Source organism: Natator depressus, chromosome 3 (assembly GCF_965152275.1).
Source record: "Natator depressus isolate rNatDep1 chromosome 3, rNatDep2.hap1, whole genome shotgun sequence".
Classification (NCBI taxonomy): domain Eukaryota; kingdom Metazoa; phylum Chordata; order Testudines; family Cheloniidae; genus Natator; species Natator depressus.
In genome coordinates, this window is record NC_134236.1 from 177668989 (window position 1) to 177693633 (window position 24645).

Consider the following 24645-nt stretch of genomic DNA (forward strand, 5'->3'; position numbering starts at 1 on the left):
CTTTTATACCTCTATAACTAGCCAAGTGATAAGAATACACCTAAATTCTTAAAGTACAGGCATTTGCAGACAGGCCTGAATATCTATATCCTAACACTCTCCATCATATTGAAGACAAAAGGCTTGCTTTACCATTGTGCTGCATCTTGTGTCGTCATTTCACATTCATTTTGCAGGGTATAAATGTAACCCAAATCAGAATGGTGTAATATTTTACACTCACTTTGCAATGATGTAGATGACGACAAAGTGCAGGATAACTGAACTGAGCCCATAGGCCCCAATCCTTCAAATGCTTATGTATGCAAATAACTCTGCACATGGATAGACTCACTGAGCTCAGCGGGACTATACTCACATGCTTATGTGACAGCAGGGCCAATGTGTTTAAGTATCTGTTTTTATTTTCCCTAGTGAACAACTTTTCAGCTATGAAGTTTGGGGGCGGGGGGGTTGTTTTGTTTTCTGGCTTGGCATTTGAGCATTAGTTTTGTTTGTTTGGTCCACAGAGATTAAGGATTACAAGTATCATGTTCAAAGAAAAGGAGGACTTGTGGCACCTTAGAGACTAACAAATTTATTTGAGCATAAGCTTTCGTTAGCTACAGCTCACTTCATCGGATGCATCCGATGAAGTGAGCTGTAGCTAACGAAAGCTTATGCTCAAATAAATTTGTTAGTCTCTAAGGTGCCACAAGTCCTCCTTTTCTTTTTGCGGATACAGACTAACACGGCTGCTACTCTGAAAAGTATCATGTTGTTTTATTTTCTAAGCATCTCTTGTTGGCCTAGGCACCACTTCTCTAGCTAAAAATCTGAGGAAATGAAAGAATCACCACATGCCTATATTTCATTTTCAGGCCCTAGCCAGCAGTCCTATACAGTCTACAGCTAGATAAAATGCACAAGTTGCATCAAACCTTTGATTTCACCCTCCAACTCTGAGATCTGGATTTCTGCCTCAGCTGTTCTATATAGCTGTTGCATTGTAAGTGCTTTGAGTCAGAGACCATCTTTACTCTGTGTTTGTATAGCACCTTGCACAATGGGGTTCTGCTCCATGAATAGGACTCCTAGGCATTATGGTAATATAAATAATAATTGTTATGGAACTATAATGCCTGTTTAACCTTTACATTTTCAAAAGCCTTATTTTGCAGGCCTTACTCTTAGGTGACTAATCCCATCTCTTCATTACTGATAATGTAGCAGCAGTTTCTGGAGCCAGCAAAATCAGTTTCCATATGTAAAATACTTTGTCTCAATCCACTGCAGCGAAGAAGCATGCAGCCCAATTTGGGGTGGAGAGGCATGGCCTTAAGGTCAGTCCCTAGTGTAACTGAAAATAGTCAAGTTAAAATTCAAGCTGGCAATAGTCTATCTAGCTCTCTCAGGGTCTGCTAGAAACCATTGGTAATACATAAGCACTGCAAAGGTAAATTAAATCTGCTGTAGTCTGTTAAATGATGAATATCCCTTCCTTTCCAAGACGAGAAGGTCTGAATTGAATTTAATTGCTGTACAGTAGGTTAAAAGTTCTCTCTGTGTATTCAAGCTCAATAACCACAGGTTGTAAAAGCTTCCTCTGTTAGGGAGTTGATGCAATAAAACTAGCAGTACTAAGGCTAATTAAAGTACAAAGAGAAGTAGCAACAGCAGTTAACAAAGTCCATTGAACACTTGCAAAATAATGGAAGATTTTGAACAAGGAAAGTGGTTACAACATAAACCTAAAGCAATCAACTAGTCTCACATCTAGTTCTCTAATACCATCTCTATATCCTCTCCTATAACTTCTTGTTATTATGCTAAATTGTGTTTGTCAGATTAGACTGCCCCTCATCTTTGGGAATTCTTGTTTCTGTGTTTATTGATTTTCACTTCTTAATGAGCAAATTCTGAGGCAAATGTCACCAAGTAGTGAACAAAATACTGGATATAACTTTTTGATACCTGCCGTACACCAAGACAAGACAGCTGTCACTCCAGTCTGTTAGCCATCCATCCAATCTCCTCAGAAGCTCTGCCAGCCTTTACTCTGCCTTGTAGGTAACACTTGGTGTACCCCAATCCCCAAACACCTCCAAAGTGTCTCTCTATAGTGTCCAGCCCCTGTCACTGGACACTCTCAGTAGTTAGCCCTAAAGAGAAGGTTACAACTCAGGATTAGGTCCTTCATTACAACACAGCACTTACATGAGATTCACAGATTCAAGTGAGTATTGAGTAAGAATAATGGAAACAGAAATGGTTACAAATAAACCAAAAGTATAACACGCTTCTAACAGACTAGCCATAACTTTAACAGGCTACACTCCTTTGTCTCAAACAGTTTCTCACCATTGCAAAGTATGCTCATTTTCAGTCAATTCAGGATCCAGTTGTTCATCAACCACTCCCTCCTCTTTCAAAGGTGTTTCTCAGGAAAATGGATAACAAAGTGGTTCTTCTCCCTTCTTCTTATAGCCCAGTAAACCCTTGAAATGGATCCTTTTGAAATTTACCCCCAAATAAGACTCTACTCCTCCTCACATGTTCTCCAGTGTGCCTGTGTCATGCGGCCTTCACATCACCTTGTTAACTTGTTTTTTTCCAGTTTACTTCACTTGGCAAATATAACTCCCATTGTATTACTCTCATAATGCTTAATTTGCATTTGAGACAGGGATCGTTGAATAAACATGTTTTTGGCTGCCCAAAGACCTGTTTCTCCACTCTGCCTTGTTACAAACTTTACAGGATAATAACAATAGGTATACATAATTCCTCATACAGTGTTAATACCATGATATTAGTGACCAGTGTGTCAACAGCTTTCATTTGATACCTCACACAACATTCTTTATAAATAAATACTATGACAGCAATGTGTTAGGTGTAGTGAATTTGTCTGGCCTCCTAAGAGTTGCTGACACAGTGTAGTGAACCACCAGGGGCCACTGTGTCACATATAACTTATCAGACCTCCTGTTCAGCACGTGTAGAACAGCATGCAATATCAGTAGGTGTGGAAAGATGTTGATAGATGTTTGGCTGTGTGTGTGTGTTCCCTTTGTGTGCTGCCCCAGCCCTGCACAGACAGCTGGCACGGCAGACCTCAAGCAAACTGCCCAATGACCACAAGATCCATTAAGGGACGAAGACACCCAGCCAGCTTTATTGTTGACGAAGCACGGTACTAGTATCCTGCAGAGTCTACTGGACCACTAATACATGTATGCCTGTAACAATGGACCAGCTTAGTGAACGGCAGGATTTTCCATTCCTCCCTAGGCCAGACAAAGATACTTCCTCTGAGATACATTTTTATACCACAATACAAACAAGTTACTACTGCCCCTCCGACATAGTTAGTTACTGCCCCATGACTCAGCTCATTATCACCCATCTCCTTGTACGTTGGTTCAATCAAAACATCACTATTACACACTGTCATCCTGACCTGATCTTTTAGGAGGGGTCAGTGTGTTCCTGTTATCCTTGGGGAATGGCTTTGTCCCATCCTTGATAGCGGGATGTTCTGGTATTGCTTGATATCGGGATGTGTTTGCATGAGTGCTCTGTGACCAGCACGTCTTAGGGATGTTTTTGTTTCCGCAATATCAGCCCCATTCTTGCCGGGTTCTGTGAACTTGCAGGCAGGCAGAGACTGACGTTTGCTCACAGCCTGACTTGCTAACCGGGCTTTATACCAGCAAAGCCTGCCCACCGCTCTAGCTCAGGCCTCTCTTTCTACGACAGTAGGGTTTCACCTGAGTACACGGAGAAGACTGCAGGATCAGAGCCTAGGGGCCTGATTCTGCCACCCTGACTCTGATTGTGTAGTACCTTTTCTCTGAGTCGTCCCATTGCTTTCTGCGGGACTATTCGTGGACAGGCTTGGCAGATTTAAATTTTAATTTTTTTATCATTTCAGTGGATAATATCAATGTTTATTTTTAAGCTTTCTTTTTAGATTTTCATCAATTTAAATTTTCACAACTGTGCAAAATTCAGGGAGGCTGGGAGGCAGGGTCAATATCACATGTCAAAAGATACAAAGTAAATATCCTTAAATCATACTCTCATAATTTCTCAACCAACATGTGTCTTACTTTGTCTCACGGTAAATTTTGATTATTAATGATGAACAGTTTTTTCATCAGTTTGGGAGTATGTGGTGAAATCGATATTTACTGATATTTACCAATCAAAATCTAATCCTTCCAAGCCTATTTATGGAATATGGCACTACTCAACATGGATAAGGGGGGCAGAACCCTAGTTTTTAACTTGTTTCTATGGAAGCACACTATGCCCACCAACCATTTTTGTTGACTTAACTGGTTTTTTTGGCCTAAGGTCAGATTTTCTTATAATGATTACTCTTGCTAATAATAGAAATGCAAAAACTGTTAGCAGTACATGCAAAATGATCTGGCCAGGCAAAGTGCACACCCATATAAATGGTTGTCACAATTTACTTTTTAGAAGAGTCCTTAAACAGAGAACATCACCACCAAAGACCACCACAGGGGGCCTTATTTAGGCTACTATCAACTACTATCTTAACACTTGAGTACTTGACTTTGCAACCTAAAAACTTTCTTTTAACAGATTTATGCTGGGCAGGAGTTTGGGTCCAAGAGGGGGCTCAGGACTGGGGCAGGGGGTTAGGGTGTGGGAGAGGGTGAGGAGTGCAGGTTCTGGGTGGCACTTACCTCAGGCAGCTCCCAGGAAGCTGTCAGCATGTCCCTCTGGCTCCTAGGCAGAGATGCGGCCAGGTGGCTCTGTGCGCCGCCCCCGCCCAGCCAATGAGAGCTGTGGAGCTGGCACTCAGGGTGGGGGCAGCGCGTGAGAGCTGCCCTACCACCTCTGCGCCTAGGAGTCACGCGGAGCCGGCCACTGTGGCCAACCAGACTTTTAGTGGCCTGGTCAGCTGTGCTTTTCAACTAGATGTTCCCGTCAAAAAATGGACACCTGGCAACCCTACACAATACACACCCGCTGCTCCACAATACGCAGTGACCATTTCCCACAAGGTAGTCCACCTGAAAGCAACGTAGAGGATAATGCCTATTCACAGTGCACAATGCTTTTGCTGATGCTGTGTGAACACAATGCACCAACACAAGCATCCCAAGGTGGACACACTCTGCCAAAAGAGATATTTTGGTGACACTATGCAGAGTGAACTTTTACTGGTGCAAATTCTGTGTGTAAACAAACTACTAAATAGATAAAAAGACACAAATAAAATTCATGAATGAGCAAGAGTAAATTATTTGGCACAGTATAAAGGTCCAGTTCTGTAGCACAAAATCAACTGACCATAGCAGTTTCTACCATTAGTAGTCTCATTACTATTAGTGGGATTACTCTAAAAGAATAAATGGACACAAATCAGATGTCAAGAATTATAACATTCAAAAACCAGTCGGAGAACACTTCAATCTCTCTGGTCACTCGATTACAGACCTAAAAGTGGCAATTCTTCAACAAAAAAACTTCAGAAACAGACTCCAATGAGAGACTGCTGAATTGGAATTAATTTGCAAACTGGATACAATTAACTTAGGCTTGAATAAAGACTGGGAGTGGATGGGTCATTACACAAAGTAAAACTATTTCCCCATGCTTATTCCCTCCCCCGCCCCGCTCCTCAGATGTTCTTGTCAACTGCTGGAAATGGCCCACCTTGATTATCACTACAAAATGTTTCCCCTCCTCCCCCCGCCCCGCTCTCCTGCTGGTAATAGCTCACCTTACCTGATCACTCTCGTTACAGTGTGTATGGTAACACCCATTGTTTCATGTTCTCTGTGTATATAAATCTCCCCACTGTATTTTCCACTGAATGCATCCAATGAAGTAAGCTGTACCTCACGAAAGCTTATGCTCAAATAAATTGGTTAGTCTCTAAGATGCCACAAGTACTCCTTTTCTTTTTGCGGATACAGACTAACACAGCTGCTACTCTGAAACCTTTAAAATGAATGCATCTACACAATCAACCCCGTTCCATCGACCTAAAGGGCTCTTAAAATCAATTAATGTACTCCTCCCCGGCGAGGGGAATAGCGCTAAAATCAACCTTGCTGGGTCAAATTTGGGGTAGTGCAGACACAATTTGATGGTATTGGCCTCCGGGAGCTATCCCAGAGTGCTCCAATGTGACCCCTCTGGACAGCACTTTCAACTCCAATGCACTAGCCAGGTACACAGGAAAAGCCCCGGGAAATTTTGAATTTAATTTCCTGTTTGGTCAGCGTGGCGAGCTCAGCAGCACAGGTGACCATGCAGTCCCCCCAGAATCGCAAACAAGCTCCAGCATGGACAGAAAGGGAGACACTGGATCTGATTGCTGTATGGGGAGAAGAATCTGTGCAGGCCGAACTCCGATCAAAAAGAAAATATAGTAATATATATGCCAAAATCGCACCGGGCATGGTGGAGAGAGGCTACAACAGGGACACACAGCATGCTGTGTGAAAGTCAAGGAGCTCAGGCAAGCCTACCAAAAGACAAAGGAGGCAAACGGTCGCTCCAGGTCAGAGCCCCATACATGCCGCTTCTATGATCAGCTGCATGGCATTCAAGGGGGGGACGCTACCACTACCCCACCACTGTCCGTAGACACCTGCAAGGGCGGAGTCTCACGCAACAGGGAGGAGGATTTTGTGGATGGGGAAGAGGAGGAGGAGGAAAATGCGCAGCAGGCAAGCGGTAAATCCGTTCTCCCCGGCAGCCAGGACCTTTTCATCACCCTGGAGCCAATACCCTCCCAAGGCAGGATCCCCAACCCTGAAGGTGGAGAAGGCAGCTCTGGTGAGTGCACATTTGTAACTACAGTACAGGGTTTAAAAGCAAGAGTGTTTAATGTTTGATTTGCTCTGAAGACTTGGGATGCATTCGCGGCCAGTACAGCTACTGGAAAAGTCTGTTAACGTGTCTGGGGATGGAGCGGGATTCCTCCAGGGACATCTCCATGAAGCTCTCTTGGAGGCACTCTGAAAGCCTTTGCAGAAGGTTTCTCTGGAGGGCTGCCTTATTTCATCCTTCACGGTAGGACACTTTACCAAGCCAAGCAAGTAGCAAGTAGTCTGGAATCACTGCAGTACAAAGCATGGCAGTGAATGGTCCTGGGTTTTGGTCGCATTCAAGCAACATTCGGTCTTTATCTTTCTGTGTTAGCCTCAGGAGAGTGATATCATTCATGGTCACCTGGCTGAAATAGGGGAATTTTTGTAAGGGAACAGTAAAAGGCGCCATTCATGCTGGGTTGTTTGCGTTTGACTAAAAGGGATCATCCCGGAGAATAGTCACGCAGCAGGGGGAGGGGTGAAGGGATCATCCCAGAGAAAAGCCACGCGGTGAGGTGGGAGAAGGTGTGTGCTACACATCCACCCGAAAACTGCAGCCCCTCCTTTTAAATGTGAAACCTAACCGGTATTGCTTGCTATGGGAAAGGATAGCACAGCAGTTCGAAACCATTCCCACATGTTATGAAGGTGTAAGAAGCCAACCCCACGTACCAAAAGGTTTACCATGGCTGCCTGGAAACCGAATTCTCTTGCCCAGCTGTTTGTAATGTGTCACAATACCTGCAGGCGCTCAATATAAAAGGCAAAATGCAACCTTGTACCTAAAGCACATGTGCTATCTGCTGTGAATTGCTTGATTCACTGTGAAAGAGTCTCCTTTTTGTTTTCAGAAATGTATCATCTTAAATTTTACTCTCCCTTTTTATCTCCCTGCAGGTGCAAATGTTTCTATGCTCCCCCTATCATCTCCATCCCTGAGGTTATCGCAGATTAGAAGGCGAAAAAAACACACTCGCGATGACATGTTTTCCGAGCTCATGCAGTCCTCCCGCACTGATAGGGCACAGCTTAATGCATGGAAGCATTGAGTGGCAGAGGCCAGGAAAGCATTAAGTGAGCATTAAGTGAAGAGCAGAGGCAGGAGGCGATGCTGAGGCTAATGGGGGAGCAAGCGGACATGATGAAGCATCTGTTGGAGCTGCAGAAAAGCCAACAAGAGCACAGACCCCCACTGCATCCATTGTATAACTGCCTGCCCTTCACCCCAACCTCCATATCCTCCTCACCCAGATGCCCAAGAACGCGGGGTTGGGGAGGCTCCATGCACCCAGCCACTCCACTCCAGAGGATGGCTCAAGCAACAGAAGGCTGTCATTCAAACAGTTTTGATTTGTAGTGTGGCTACAATAAGCAATGTGGGCTTGGCCTTCCCTCCTCCCACACCCCACCCCACCCGGGCTAGCTTGTCAGTTATCTCACTTTTTTTTTAATTAATAAAGAGATTGCATGGTTGCAAAACAATAGTTACTTTATTTCCTTTCCCAGCTGTGATCGAAGGGGGGAGGGTGGCTGGCTTACAGGGAATTAAAATCAACAAAGGGGGTGGGTTTGCAGCAAGGAGAAACACACACAACTGTCACTGGCCAGTCATGAAACTGGTTTTCAAAGCCTCTCTAATGCTCAGCGCACTAACTGAGCTCTTCTAATTGCCCTGGTGTCTGGCTGCTCAAAGTCAGCTGCCAGGCGATTTGCCTCAACCTCCCACCCCGCCATAAACATCTCCCTCTTACTCTCACAGATATTATGGAACACACAGCAAGCAGCAATAACAATGGGAATGTTGGTTGCGCTGAGGTCTAACCTAGTCAGAAAACAGCACCAGCGAGCTTTTAAACGTCCAATGGTACATTCTATCACCATTCTGCACTTGCTCAGCCTATAGTTGAACTGTTCCTTACTACTGTCCAGGCTGCCTGTGTACGGCTTCATTAGCCATGGGAGCAAGGGGTAGGCTGGGTCCCCAAGGATAACTATTAGCATTTCAACATCCCCAATGGTAATTTTCTGGTCTGGGAAGTAAGTCCCTTCTTGCAACTGCTCGAACAACCCGGAGTTCCTAAAGATGCGAGCGTCATGCACCTTTTCCGGCCATCCCATGTTGATGTTAGTGAAACATCCCTTTTGATCCACCAGTGCTTGCAGCCCCATTGAGAAGTACCCCTTGAGATTTACGTACTGGTTGGCAAGGTGGTCCGGTGCCAAGATAGGGATATGTGTTCCGTCTATCACCCCACCACAGTTAGGGAACCTCATTGCAGCAAAACCATCCAGTATGACCTGCACATTTCCCAGAGTCACTACCCTTGATAGCAGAACGTCAGTGATTGCATTGGCTACTTGGATCACAGCAGTCCCCACAGTAGATTTGCCCACTCCAAACTGATTCCTGACTGACCGATAGCAGTCAGGCATTGCAAGCTTCCACAGGGCTATCGCCACTCGCTTCTCAACAGTCAGGGCAGCTCTCATCTTGGTATTCCTGCGCTTCAGGGTGGGGGAAAGCAACTCACAAAGTTCAAGGAAAGTGGCCTTATGCATGCGAAAGTTTCGCAGCCACTGTGAATCATCCCATACCCGCAACACTATGCAGTCCCACCAGTCTGTGCTTGTTTGCTGGGCCCAGAATAGGCGTTCCACTGTATCAACCAGTCCCACTGCCACCTTGATGTTCCAATTGCCACAGCCCGTTCTTTCAGGAACATCTCTGTCCATGTCCTCATCACAATCATCCTCGTGCTGGTGTCTCTTAGCCCGCTTCTGACCATACTCCAGGATAATGCGCAAGGTATTTACAATGCTCAGAACAGCAGCGGTGAGCTGAGCAGGCTCCATTCTTGTCGTGGTGTGGCATCTGCACAGGTAACCCAGGAAAAAAGGCGCGAAAGGACTGTCTGCCGTTGCTTTCACGGAGGGGCGACTGACGACATGTACCCCAAACCACCCTTGACAATGTTTTTGCCCCATCAGGCATTGGGAGCTTAATCCAGAATTTCAATGGGCAGTGGAGACTGTGGGATAGCTACCCACAGTGCACTGCTCCGTAAGTCGATGCTAGCCACAGTACTGAGGACACACTCCGCCAACTTAATGTGCTTAGTGGGGACATACACAATTGACTGTCGACTTCTATAAAATCTACCTAATTTCGTAGTGTAGACATACCCTTAGTGTTAGCCAAAGGGGACTGCTTGTGGAGAGTTCATTGCAGGATTGGGGCCCATGAGAGTAAGACAGAGTAATATTTTATTCCATTCTGCTCACATTACTGTGAAATGAAATTATAAGAAAAGGCAAGTAATCAATACTCTTCATTATCAAGGCCCATTTTGCTCAGCCTAGCAACCTGATAAATGATAGGGTAAGAAATAATCTCCTCTTGAATAAACAATTAAATATACTTGGAAAAACTGAGCTTTACAATTGTCATTGGGATTTCCTACTCAGCAATGTCATCATTTGTGACACTGGCAGTGTGGGAATCTAGGGTCAGGGCCTATAAACCATCCACACCACTAATTTTCAGATTGCAGGGCTTGGCTGATGACGTTAGGTCTGCATTCTTTGAAAAATAAGTCACAAAGGGACATTAATGAGTCACACAAAATAGTGAGAGAAATGGAGAAGATAAATGATATAAAGAAAAGGAGTACTTGTGGAACCTTAGAGACTAACAAATTTAGTTTTGTAGCTCACGAAAGCTTATGCGCAAATAAATTGGTTAGTCTCTAAGGTGCCACAAGTACTCCTTTTCTTTTTGCAAATACAGACTAACACGGCTGCTTCTCTGAAACCTGTCATAAATGATATAGAAGTCCCATTCACACTGGGTCAATAGCAAGCTAAGAAACTGTGTTTCAACTCAGATCCAGCTGAACCAGTTTCTCACATGACTTGGAAGGCCCCAGTGGATGACACTTTTAAAGGCTTAGGCTATTTGAGCTAGTGTCAAATACAAAAACAGAGGATACACAAAGACAGATTACATGAAGAGACCTACCCTGCAGCCACTTTGCTGTCAGATCACTCAATGGCATTCCAATACTAAAATTGAGTATCTGCTCATTCAGCCCTGAATTATGCTGTCAAAGGCAGCATATTTATATTTAGAACATAAGAACATAAGAATGGCCATACTGAATAACTAATATAAATAGTCTTAAGAGAAAGTCAGAAAACTATTAGGAAACATATTGTTTGTTACAACTTCTAATTTAAAGGGGGGAAAAGACCAAGGTGGATTCTGTCCTGGTTTTCAACTTTCCTAAAAGAAAGTTTTCCTACTGCTGCATTTTTAATTATTCAGAAAGGTCTTTTTATTTATTTTGCCTTTCTTCTGGAGTGAAGTTTATTTAGAAAGCTAAAATAAAAGTTTAGAAAATATTTTAAAAATGTGTTCTACCTAACCTCTGTCTTATATTTCCAATGGTATTGCTTTTATATTCTGGGAAACCAATGATATTTAAAAATAAAAACTAGCTTTTCTGTTAAGATTAAGGGTCAGACCCATTACCTTTGAAATACCTTTTGGTACTAAGTTCCATTTTGTATGTTTCCACAAGCTTGGTAACATTCAGATTTTCTAAGATAGCATTTTTGAATTTAAAAGGAAAGGAAGTGGAGATACTCCAGCAACAGAAGAAGGGTTCTCCAAATTTCTCAGAATCAAAGTGCACAAATACATTGCTGCTGCATACATCCCACAGCAGAACTCAAGACAACAGCTAGTTGATGTATGCATAACAAATAGTATATTTTATATCTTTAACCATTTTTTTGTTTGTTCTTGAATTGTCTGAGAACATACCAGGATTTCTATGGATATTGTGTTCATAAAATAATTTGAAAAGAATGCACTGGATTTGCAGAAAGCTAACTGAATATTATTTTTCATTATTTATTGTTTGCTCAAAAAGTAAAAGCAAAATGGAACTTAGGCATGATATGTTGCAAGTATTTGTATAGAAACTAAGGTTCTGGTAAGGTGACAGCATGGAATCATAGAATATCAGGGTTGGAAGGGACCTCAGGAGGTCATCTAGTCCACCCCCCTGCTCAAAGCAGGATGAATCCCCAATTTTTGCCCCAGATCTCTAAATGGCCCCCTCAAGGATTGGAACTCACAACCCTGGGTTTAGCAGGCCAATGCTCAAACCACTGAGCTAGTCCTTCCCCTCATGTTAGACTCTTCAGAATTATCAAATAGTCACAAAGACATGTTACTTGTGATTGCCCCAGAAGTATTTCATCATTTAACACAAGTTATATTCAATTTCTTATCCTCCAAGGAGCACTGGAAAAATAAAGTGGAGAGCGTGAAAGATGAGGTAGGAATTTGCCCCCAAACTGAGGTTTCTGGCAGAGAGTGGCATGTCCTGGGCTCTTCAGAATCAACTAACAGTCACAGGGATGTGTCGCTTGAGGTGCCCCAAGAGATATTTTCTCATTTTACAACAAGTGAAAGCCAGTCCCTTTTTCAAGGAGTGGTGGCAAAATGGAAAGGGTGAGGAGAGAGGGGAGGACAAGATGTGGCACAATTTGATGCAGAAATTAAACCTCAGGTTTGGGAGTTGTATGTCTCAGGTTCTTCAGAAATGTTGAATGGTGGCAGAGATGAAGCACTTGGGGTGACAATTTCTCTTTGACACATCCTCAAATCTCAGTTACTTATTCAAAGTAAGAGACATTTACACTGTGTGGACCAGAGGCTTTGCTTGTATCTCAGAAAAGTGTACTCTTAAAAACAGTTCTATTGCAATATAAAGTTTTACTCATTTTTTTTAAAGTCAGCCTCTGAACAAGGAACAAAGAACCAACTTCAGCCTCATAAGATTGGGAGCGGTGTTATTCATATTTCCTCATACCTAAAAATAACAATGGTTTAAACAAAACCTGGGTCCCAATCCTGCAAGGTTTTACACAAATGCTTAATTTTAAGAAAAACTGAAGTCAAAAGAATTACTTACATGCTTACATTAAGTATGTGCAAATCAGAGATGTCTCTCAATTTAACAAAATCACCAGAAACATGTCATGTGTAGTGTAAAGATTCTCACTCTGTAATATGGTAACAGACTGTTAAATAGAAAAAGCTGATTATTATATTACTGTATATTTCTCTAAACAAAAGCTCGCTGTTGTAATGGTTATTTTTGTTTCTGATATTTATATAGCAAGGATTTTTCAACCTACTAAAAGTTCCTAAATAAAGTTAAAAAACCCTTCCTAAATCAATAGTTTTAGAAAAAGTTATTCTGCTATAGCTAAACTTGGGCTTGGTTTACACTTAAAAATTAGATCATGATAGTTACATCAGTCTGGGCTGTAAAAAAACCAAACCCTGACCAGCACAGCTATTTGAACCTAACTCCCGCACAGAGCTATGTCACACGGGAGAATGCTTCTATTGACACAGCTAACTTTGGGTGTGTCCTATTTTTAAGAAAGGAAAAAAAGTGATCTGGGTAACTACAGGCCTGATAGTTTGACATCCGTAGTACGCAAGGTCTTGGAACAAATTTTGAAGGAGAAAGTAGTTAAGGACATTGAGGTCAATTGTAACGGGGACAAAATACAACATGGTTTTACAAAAGGTAGATCATGCCAAACCAACCTGACGTCCTTCTTTGAGAAGGTAACAGATTTTTTAGACACAGGAAACGTAGTGGATCTAATTTACCTCGATTTCAATAAGGCATTTGATACGGTTCCACATGGGGAATTATTAGCTAAATTGGAAAAGATTGGGATCAATATGAAAATTGAAAGGTGGATAAGGAACTGGTTAAAGGGAGACTACAACGGGTCACACTGAAAGGTGAACTATCAGGCTGGAAGGAGGTTACTAGTGGAGTTCCTCAGGGATCAGTTTTGGTACCAATCTTATTTAATCTTTTTATTACTGACCTCGGCAAAAAAGTGGGAATGTGCTAATAAAGTTTGTGGGTGGCACAAAGCTGGGAGGTATTGCCAATGCAGAGAAGGACTGGGATATCATACAGGAAGATCTGGATGACCTTGTAAACTGGAGTAATAGGATGAAATTTAATAGTGAAAAATGCGAGGTCATGCATTAATAACAGGGATTAATAACAAGAATTTTTGTTATAAGCTGGGGACGCATCACTTGGAAGTAACGGAGGAGGAGAAGGACCTCGGAGTATTTGTTGATCACAGGATGACTATGAGCCACCAATGTGATATAGCCGTGAAAAAAGCTAATGCGGTCTTGGGATGCATTAAGCGAGGTACTTCCGGTAGAGATAAGGAGGTGTTAGTACCGTTATACAAGGCACTGGAGAGACCTCATCTGGAATATTGTGTGCAGTTCTGGTCTCCCATGTTTAAGAAGGATGAATTCAAACTGGAAGAGGTACAGAGAAGGGCTACTAGGATGATCCGGGGAATGGAAAACCTGTCTTATGAAAGGAGACTCAAAGAGCTTGGCTTGTTTAGCCTAACCAAAAGAAGGCTGAGGGGAGATATGATTGCTCTTTATAAATATATCAGAGGGATAAATACCATGGAGGGAGAGGAATTATTTAAGCTCAGTACCAATGTGGACACAAGAACAAATGGATCTAAACTGGCCATCAGGAAGTTTAGATTTGAAATTAGATGAAGGTTTCTAACCATCAGAGGAGTGAAGTTCTGGAACAGCCTTCCAAGGGGAGCAAAAGATATAACTGGCTTCAAAACTAAGCTTGATAAGTTTAGGGAGGGGATGGTATGATGGGATAGCCTAATTATGGCAATTAATTGATCTTTGACTATTAGTGGTAAATATCGTTCCCCTCTATTCGACATTGGTGAGGCCTCATCTGGAGTATTGTGTCCAGTTTTGGGCCCCACACTACAAGAAGGATGTGAAAAAATTGGAAAGTGTCCAGCGGAGGACAACAAAAAATGATTAGGGGACTGGAACACATGACTTATGAGGAGAGGCTGAGGGAACTGGGTTTGTTTAGTCTCCAGAAGAGAAGAATGAGGGGGGATTTGATAGCTGCTTTCAACTACCTGAAAGGGGGTTCCAAAGAGGATGGATCTAGACTGTTCTCAGTGGTAGCAGATGACAGAACAAGGAGAAATAGTCTCAAGTTGCAGTGGGGGAGGTTTAGGTTGGATATTAGGAAAAACCTTTTCACTAGGAGGGTCGTCAAGCACTGGAATGCGTTACCTAGGGAGGTGGTGGAATCTCCTTCCTTTGAGGTTTTTAAGATCAGGCTTGCCAAAGCCCTGGCTGGGATGATTTAGTTGGGGATTGGTCCTACTTTAAGCAGGGGGTTGGACTAGATGACCTCCTGAGGTCCCTTCCAACCCTGATATTCTATGATTCCATGCCCAATGGCCTCTGATGGGATGTTAGCTGGGGTGGGATCTGAGTTACTACAGAGAATTCTTTCCTGGGTGGCTGGCTGGTGAGTCACCTTGAAGGTTTTAAACCATGATTTGAGGACTTAAGTAGATCAGGGGTTCGTTACAGGAGTGGGTGGGTGAGATTCTGTGGTGTGCGTTGTGCAGAAGGTCAGACTGGACGATCATAATGGTCCCTTCTGACCTTAAAGTCTATGATTCTACACTATAGCAGCACAGCTATGATACTGCAGCTGGGGCATAGACGCTTTCTACATTGACAGATTTTTTTCCCATTGATGTAGTTAATTGACCTCTCTGAAAAAAAGTAGCTAGTCAATGGACAAAATCTTCTGTCAACTTAACTGTGTCTCCAGTGGAGGCTATGTTGCATAAGGCATCAAATTTTTCAGAGCCCTAAGCAATGTTTTAGGTGCAAACCATGCCTTTGTTTGAGCAGGTTCTGTTACTATGTGGACAGAAAACCCCTTCCACTGCTGTATGCTGCGTGTATGCTACAGGGTTAGACTGGCATAGCTACAATGACATACCTATGCCAACACACAAACAGTCCAGTTCAACAATTGGGATATCTGGGAATCTGAGATCATCTTAAAAAATTAGATCATAGGTATCACGAACCAGTAAGAGGCATGTTTATTCCACTAGCAAAGGGGTCATAGAAAAGTGAGTGACAACCTAAGTGGCCACACCTTAAAACCAACAGAAGGTGGGGGATCTTTCCGGGATGAGTAACAGTTTCTTCTTGTCCTCGAGAGCAAAACCTCCCAGTACAGGTCATGTTCTGTTTTCATTCATGACGTTCCCCATTTCCTCCATCCTCCTTTCCCTCCCCTTTCTATGCACCTTGCCCTCCTCTCCTCTCGCTTTCCCTTGTCTCTACTCGCCCTGTAGATCTCTCCTTTCCCGGCTGATCCCTCCTCCCTTCCCAACCCACCCCGCCCTCGGTCGCTGTATTGGCACGAACTCAGCCTGCCAAGGGCCATACCCCGCTACCTGTTTCCAGGCCAAGCCCCTCAGGGCCTGGGGGTCCCGTCCCACGGATCCCCTACTACTGCCCCCTCAATGCCCTTCTCCCCAGCGCCCAGCACCCTCCTGCCCCGCCCCGCCCCGCCCCGCTCCCCCTGAGGTGAGGCCCCGCCCCCCATGGTCTCCTCGCTTCTCCCCGCCCCGGAAGAGGCTATATATGGTGGCCAGCCCCGGGGCGCCCCAGGTGAGGCGCCGAGGCTGGGACCCGCCCCCGCCCTGATTCACTCAGTTTCGGCCAGGCGCTGCGGGGTTTATTAGCTCGTCCTGGCCGGGTGGGGCTGCGCCAGCGATCGCAGGGGGCGGAGCGGCGGCGGCGGCAGCTGCCCCAGGCGGGTGTAACCGGAGACGGGAGGCGCGGCGGGACTCGGCCCCTACCTGCGGAACCTGTCGGGCGGCTCGCTCAGTGACTGGGCGCGGTTCCCCGAGGCGCACGCACAGGTCGCTCTCCCGCAGCCGACAGGGCCAAGCGCTCCGGACTCCCCCCGACCCTCGCTCCCCGCTAGCCATGGAGTTGCTCCGCGGGGTTGCGCTGCTGCTGCTGGTGGCCGCCGCCGCCGTATGCTGGGCTCAGCAGGACCAGGGTGAGTGCGGCCCCGCTCCGCCCGCCAAAGGGGTGCCCGAGGGCCTCGGCCCGCGGAGCTGCCGCCCAGCCCCGCGCCCCACCCGTCCGGGCCCCAAAATGGCACCTCCCGCCCCTGAGCAGCGGCGGGGCGAGGCGAGCTCTCCGCCGTGGCGCTCGAGACGCCGCTGGGGCTAACGCGGGCTCCGCCTGCTCCGCGCGGGGGCCGAGCCCCCGGGGGACGGAGCCGGGAGCGCCGCGGGGCTGGGGAAAGCGCCGGGCGGGAGCGTCCCGTTCCTATCTGGGCGCCTGAGCCGCGCCCCGGAGCACCTGCCGGGTCTCGAGAACTAGCTTCCGGGCTGCCCTGCCCTGCGGGGAGGTGAGTGGGCGGTGCCGAGCCCGGCAGTGGAGGGGGGCGCGCCGCGGGTGCTGGGGGCGCTGCCCGGAGAAACCCTCGGCCGGGAGGCGAGACGGTCCGTGGGGTCCGCAGCCGGTCTCAGCGGCTGGCACGAAGCCAGCATGGCCTGAGGAGCCGAGAAGTTCTCCCTTCCCGTTCCTGCTCTGCCGTGCGCAGGCTGGCCCTGCTCTAGTCGCCCGCTCCGCTTTGTCTCGGCACGCGCCCGCAGCCCGCTAAAACAGGAGCGGGCCCTGTTTGTAAGGGGTGAAGTACTCACAGCGTTCTTGGTGGTTTTCTTTTTCGTTTTTATTCTCTTTAGGCTGTACATGTTCCAAAAACAAACGCACAACCAACTGCAGCCTCAGTTCTGGTACCTGCCAGTGTATGTCCTTTGGGTCACACGTCTCAGTCAAGTGTGACACACGTAAGTATCACCTACACTCCTTGGTTTGGACAGCTTCTTACTGTGATCTTTTCAGGTGACAAATAAGAACTTACTAGGTCTGACCACTGAACTGCTTTGGCAGTGATTGGTGCTGGCTGCTTCAGAGGAAAGGACAAGAAGCCACAAAATGGGCACTTAAGGAATAATTCACCCTTAGGGAAAGCTTCCTAACACTCTGTTACTGAGTGAAAAGGTTATAAACCCCTCAAAATTTGCTTGTCCTGTCTAAACAAGTTCTCCATATTCAAATCTATTTATATGCCCCCCTGCCCCCCTGTTTTTTTAATCCTTGTCTTCTGTCCCCTGGTAAGGCATTTCACAGATGACTTTTGTGTAATGTTTTCTTTTAGCAGCTTTCCAATTGCTGCCTTTCAGTATAACATCATTCTACTTAGCAAACCAAAACCCGTCACTGATGTTTTGAACCAATGGTTCTGGTAACTTCAAGATGAAACTTTTTTTAACTATTCTTAGTGACTTCAAAATGTCTGCTGATGAAGGCAGAAATGGCTGGCTTAAAGAAGGCTGGTCGTCGGGAGAGACCAAAGTATGCATATGTAGACAATGATGGTATTTATGATCCTGACTGTGAAAATAGTGGCATCTTCAAGGCTAGGCAGTGTAATGGAACTTCCTGTTGGTGTGTGAACACTGCTGGAGCAAGAAGAACTGAAAAGAGTGACACGGAGTTGAAGTGCAGTGAACTAGTCAGAACAAGGTCAGTCTTGTAACAGAATATGACACCATAATGTAATAGTATGTGACTTGCCCTCTATATTTTGTACATAAGGGAAAACATAGGCATGTATATGTGAACCATGAATCCAGTAGTCCTTGCCTCCTATTAAGTTAATCAGATTTTAAAATAATTTGATACTTCATTTAATACAGCTGCATCAGTGTGCAGGGAATGGTGGAAAGTTTCTAGTCCTTCTTGCTCACCACAACTTAATTTAAAAATAAAAATAGGTTAACATTAACCTCAGAACATGAGTAGGCAAAATATTTTAATATATTGGTGTACCTGACTTTGTAGCTACTTTAAGTATTTGCTCTAACTGCTTGGCTTTTATATTTCAGCTGGATCATCATTGAAACAAAACACAGTGAGAGAAGTACAGCTGTGGATGCTTCTCGTTTGAAGGAGTAAGTGCATCAGATTAAAACATCTGCTGTTTGTGCTATAGTATGCAGTTGAGGATGTCTATTTTTTACTAGGTTTCAGAGTAACAGCTGTGTTAGTCTGTATTTGCAAAAAGAAAAGGAGTACTTGTGGCACCTTAGAGACTAACCAATTTATAAATTGGTTAGTCTCTAAGGTGCCACGAGTACTCCTTTTCTTTTTTACTAGTACATTTAAACTAGGACTGCCAATTAATTGTGGTTAACTCCAATGATTTTAATTCAAAACAAATTAACATGTAGATTAATTTTTAATAAAGTTAATCACACTGAACAATAATAGAATACCATTTTAAATTTATTTATATTTTGGATGTTTTTCTGCATTTACAAATGTATTGATTTCAATTATAACACAGAATACACTTTATTTTTGATTACATATATTTGCACTGTAAACAAAAGAAACAGTATTTTTCAATTCACCTCTTACAAGTACTGTAGTACAACTTACAAATGTAGGTTGGTTTTTGTTGTTACATAACTGCACTTCCAAACAACAATGTAGGCTCTAAAGTTTTACAAGTCCACTCAGTCCTACTTCTTGTTTGTCTTAGCGATTGGCTGAACAAGTTTGTTTACATTTACAGGAGATAATGCTGCCTGCTTCTTCTTTACAAGGTCACCTGAAAATGAGACCAGGCGTTCGCATGGCAGTTCTGTAGCGGGCATTGCAAGGTATTTACGTGCTAGATAGAATGAAGGGGCATATAAATACCTTGCAATGCCCGCTACAGAACTGCCATGCGAACGCCTGGTCTCACTTTCAGATGACATTGTTTACATTTCTGGGAGGTAATGCTGCCCGCTTATTTACAATCTTAGTGATTTGCTGAACAAGAAGTAGGATTTAGCGCCTACAAGTCCTCAAGTTTTCCATTGTTTTATTTTTGAGTGCAGTTATAGACTTTTGTTACATATTTTAAATTGCACTTTCATGATAAAGTACTTGTATAAGAGTTTTTCAATTTACTATTTCATCTTTTTTACAGTGCAAATATTTGTAATAAGTATAAAGTGAGCACTGTATGATTTGTTGTAATTGAAATATATTTTAAAATATAGAAGAAAATCCAAAAATATTTAAATGGTATTCTATTGTTTAACTGTGCAATTAAAACTGCAATTAATCACAATTTTTTAATCTCGTGATTGATTTGTTTAATTGCTTGACAGCCCTAATTTAAACTAAGTAAAATACAATATTGCCAAACCTAAGAATTTTTAGTTAGAACACCAAAAATAATTGGCCTTCTGGTTTGAGTCTTTGAGTTACACTTACGTCCCACTATCGTGCTCTTCCCTGCAACTGTAAGGGCTAAAAACTTTAGATTAAAATTGCCATGTAATCACTTGAGACTGAGCTGGTGTGTGTGGTGTGTGGTTTTTTTTAAAGGCAAATATTGCAAGCATCCCAATACCTGACTCACTTCATTAGAAGTTTTGACTTGGCCTTCACAATGCTTTATCATACACTCCCATGAAAGTGCCAATTGCCACAGGAGCTGTTGCTATATGTAGTACATAATTCCTCCTATAGGGGTTGTCTTACTCATGAAAATGAAGACTCCCAATATGTTTGGGTGGTGGTTTAGCTTCTGTGTAAACTTAGAGTTGCTACATTTTAATACTGTAATCTTCTTGCAGAACCATCAAAAATGAATTTTATAGGCGTTATTTGCTGGATCCAAAGTATATAAGTGATGTTGTGGTAAGAGGCATACCTTTTTTGTTAGAGTTGTGTCGAACTCAATTTAATATTTTAAGATTGAGCTCATACAGAGCAAGCATTTTGGTGCTAGTATGACTAAAACACTGTTCAATTGGAATATTCCAATTGAATAGAAAGGATGATCGTATTGTTTCAGTGTAATCATTCAATTGACTAAAGTAGAACCTGAAGAGTAGGCAGTGCCTAAATCTAGATTAGCTTTAGAGTTGGATTTTCGCTGTTCTCTCTCCAAAATGGGAGAGAGGTGCCTTGTTTGTGAGGAATCTACTCCTGCTCAAGAACATGTTTCTGAGACACTGCCCCTACCTTCCCTTTCCTGTGAATCCTGTCCTGACAATCCCTTCGTGAGCAGTTCAGGATTTTGGTCATGTCTGAATTGGAAATATCCGAGTAAAGGCTGGTGCAAATTCTCATCAATTCACTGTGCAAAATAATTCTAAAATTCCTCCCCCCACCATATAGCTAACTTCAATTTGAACCATTGCATGGTTAAGCAGCATCTAGTGTGCTATTTTTGGTATTTCCATCTTCTTGTTCTCAATCTGTAAAACTGCTCATCAATAACATTTAAAAGAGCATAATTCTATTGGATTGCTTTAAAATATTATAAATCACTTGTTAATTTTTTTCATCAGTCCAGTTTACAAGGAAGTAATTACAGTAACACTGCTTTTACTTTTGCAGTATGAAAACCCTTATATTACTATTGAACTGAAGCAAAATGTTTCCCAGAAGTCTTCAGAGGATGTGGATATAGCTGATGTGGCTTACTACTTTGAAAAAGATGTAAGAATGCATTAATAGTTTGCTTTCAAAACAGTGACTTCTAACAACTATATTTGAGTTGTATCCAACATTGTTTAGATGGATTATTGCAGAAGAGCAGTATGCTAATAAGTGCCTCTTCAACCTCCCACAGGTGAAAGGTGACGCTCTAATTCAGAATGGCATGCTAGATATTAACATCAGTGGAGAACCTCTAAAATTTGGTCAACCTCTAATCTACTATGTTGATGAAAAGGCACCAGAGTTTTCCATGAAACGTCTGACTGGTGGTGTTATTGCAGTCATTGTAGTGGTGATACTAGCAATTGTTGCTGGAATTGTTGTATTGGTAAGTTTAGCTATAAACAAGTTAAGTAATACTGGCAATGTACACTTTGTGCCAGCACTCTAGACCAGTGGTCCCCCAACTCTTTTTTCTCTGCTGCAGCACACCTCGAGCTCCAAGGGGTCTTCCTCCTTCTCCTACCACCCTGTCCCCAGTGAATGACAGCAGGAGGGAAGGGGATGGGAACAGGAGCTGACCTGTTGCTCACACAGGAGGGGTGGGAGGAAGAGAGATTAAGCTCTGATTAGTTGCTCTGCCCTGGAATAGGCAGGGCCGATGGCTAATCAGAAGGGGGCATTCCCTCACTTTTTCTCACATGTACTTTTGGAAAAAATTCCACAGCACACCTGTTTGGGCCTGACACTGCACGAGTGTGCTATGGCACACCAGTTGGGAAACATTAGTGTAGACTACAGAGGAGCAATCATGTATATTACAGCAGAAAATGATTTCTGTAAAATCACTTGCACTCAGTCTGTGATCTGACTGTATAAATGACCTCACACTTGTCTCATTCAGAGCTCAGTCTCTGAATGAAAAGCTTGTTTTTGTTCTTTTTCTGTATAGCTTTGGTGCAGCATACAAGTAGGTGATCCTTTGGAGGTAGGAGGGATTGGGAGAGTGGAAGATAGGAGAATTTAAATCTGTATATGGATGGAGATAAGATTTTTAATCTGCTAGTCCAATGTAGTAAAGTGGGTAGCAGAAACTTTTTTTTTCTTTCCCTTCTTTAAGGACTCAAGGTTTGGGAAACTTTAAAGCACGGAGCAGGCTTGAGGCTGAACACTGAATTGTGATGCTTGACTTAACTGTCTAACCTATCTGTCTTTTACAGGTTATCACTCAGAAAAGGAGAGGAAAGTATGAGAAGAGTGAGGTAAGTTCTAAAGGACCCAAAACACTTCATTTAGAAACAGACTTGTGGAGTTTCACTTTCCTCAGGATTTTTTTAGGGGGAAAGACTTTTTCAACTAAGGCAATTTGTTTTTGTGTGGGCTGCAAAAAAAAGTCAAAGCTTTGTGTCCATATACAAGTGACTCTAGTTGCAATGACTTAGTGTGGCCAGAGCTCATGGTTTTTGGAAGTCTGAATTTCTGTTTAGCTACATCCTTTCCTAATATCTACAGGATTATGACTATATGCAAGCAATGTACTTGGCACTAGGGGCAGTCTGATGCCAAGAACTTTTTTTGTCTGGTACTTCTGTACCTTAAGACTGAGGCCTCAAATGAGGGAAGCACAAAGCATCTAGCTTTAAAACTTCTGCTCTCTGCCAAGCAGAAAGAAAAATTAAAATTTTTTTGGGTTCCTTGAGGTAGTACTGGCAAGCCTAGCATTCTGTGATGTCACAGCTGTGGTGGTGGTAGTAGCAGATTTGACTAGATCTCCTGGTTGCAGACTATGGTCTATGTACTGATGTCTAAAACTCTTTTGGAAAAGGGAGGAGTAACTCTAAAACTTGTCATAGTATTGTGGCAGACCTCTTTTTGAGCAAGGTTAATGCATATTGGGTGCACTAAGCCCAAACATTTATGCAGGCATTAAGTTCCTGGTAACTGAGTTAAGCCCATTCATAATTGTTTGCAGCATCTACTAACAATAGTTAACTTAAGCCCATGAGTAAGTGTTTGCAGGAGGAGAATTTTATTTTCTGTTTGGCTGAGTGAAGTGAGGCCCTACACAGTGCATGCCAAGCTATGGCCATGAATTATGTAACCATGGGATGACAATGGCTGGCTATGATAGGGTGTTTGGGGCAGTGGTAGAGCTAATAGAGGGACAGGGGAGTAACTGCCACCACCTCCCTCCCCACAGTGGCCTTTAGGTAAATATAATTGTCTTCCATCATCTGTACCATTAATATTTTTCTCCTTCCTTCCCCACCAGGCAAAGGAAATGAATGAAATGCAAAGAGAACTAAACCCATAACTGAAGTCAGTAGAAGACACATTGTGAACTATCAAGAAGGCAAACAGAACTGAAACAAGACTAGAAGTGTGGATTTCAATTTGTAAATGTTTGTGGTCTACAGGGAAAAAATTACGTGACTTAGTGATCTCTCAAATTCTAATGAGCATAGATAGGATAAGTACTAGTACCACTGTCGCCAATCTTGAGGGGGTGGGAGGGATACAAGTTTAATTTGGGAGCTGGCTAACTCTTCAAGAGATTGTAATGATCCTAACTGCAGAAGTGTTGCAGTAACTTACACATCAGAGTATACACATTTATTACAAACTTCCTACTACAAATGGAAAATTAATCTAAATATACTTTTTTTTTGAGGCTGGCCTTGTCAGGATATAGCTACAGAACTCTGAATACCTGCTATCTGGCTCATGTATAGTTGAATATGGCTTTGTTTTTAAGGATGTCTGTATGTACACTGTCTTTGATACATTTGCTGTAACTTTTTTATGACTTGAGTTTAATAAAACTCTAAAACAAATTGTCAGCTCCCTCTTTATTATATTGAATTTATATTATTCTGCTAGTCTAACTAAACTAATCGTGCGGTACTTCAGTACTATCCTCTGTGCTCCAATTGTAAAAATATCTACAGAAGAAAGTAAGCAACCCAGACATACATGTGCTCTAACCTTCCCATAGGTTTCAGAGTAGCAGCTATGTTAATCTGTATTCGCAAAAAGAAAAGGAGTACTTGAGGCACCTTAGAGACTAACCAATTTATTTGAGCATAAGCTTTCGTGAGCTACAGCTCACTTCATCAGATGCATTCAGTGGAAAATGCCACACAAACTTCCTCGTGGCTGGACTTTACAAAAACTAGACAAGCCATTTACAACACACACTTTGCTTCTCTACAAAAGAAAAAGGACACTAAATTATCTAAACTACTACATGCCACAACAGTGGTTCCCTTAACCCACCGAGCAATATTGTTCTATCCAACTATACTCTTAGCCCAGCAGAAGAATCTGTCCTATCTCAGGGCC

At 43.3% G+C, this 24645-nt stretch overlaps 1 protein-coding gene and 1 long non-coding RNA gene across 2 annotated transcripts in view; one reads left to right on the forward strand and one right to left on the reverse strand.

Annotated features, from left to right (window-relative positions):
* LOC141985368 (uncharacterized) overlaps positions 1 to 16910 on the reverse strand; it is a 36164-nt gene extending 19254 nt beyond the window's left edge. Inside the window, exon 1 of the long non-coding RNA XR_012638919.1 lies at positions 16638 to 16910. This is a non-coding gene — a long non-coding RNA (uncharacterized LOC141985368). The remainder of the gene's footprint in view (positions 1 to 16637) is intronic.
* On the forward strand, positions 16573 to 24005 carry EPCAM (epithelial cell adhesion molecule). Its single transcript, XM_074949394.1, has 9 exons — positions 16573 to 16843; positions 17538 to 17642; positions 18138 to 18381; positions 18744 to 18809; positions 20493 to 20556; positions 21262 to 21363; positions 21497 to 21691; positions 22524 to 22565; positions 23576 to 24005. The coding sequence occupies exons 1-9, from the start codon at positions 16768 to 16770 to the stop codon at positions 23615 to 23617; spliced, it is 936 nt and encodes a 311-aa protein (XP_074805495.1). The 5' UTR covers positions 16573 to 16767; the 3' UTR covers positions 23618 to 24005.
* Positions 24006 to 24645: the final 640 nt, after the last annotated feature.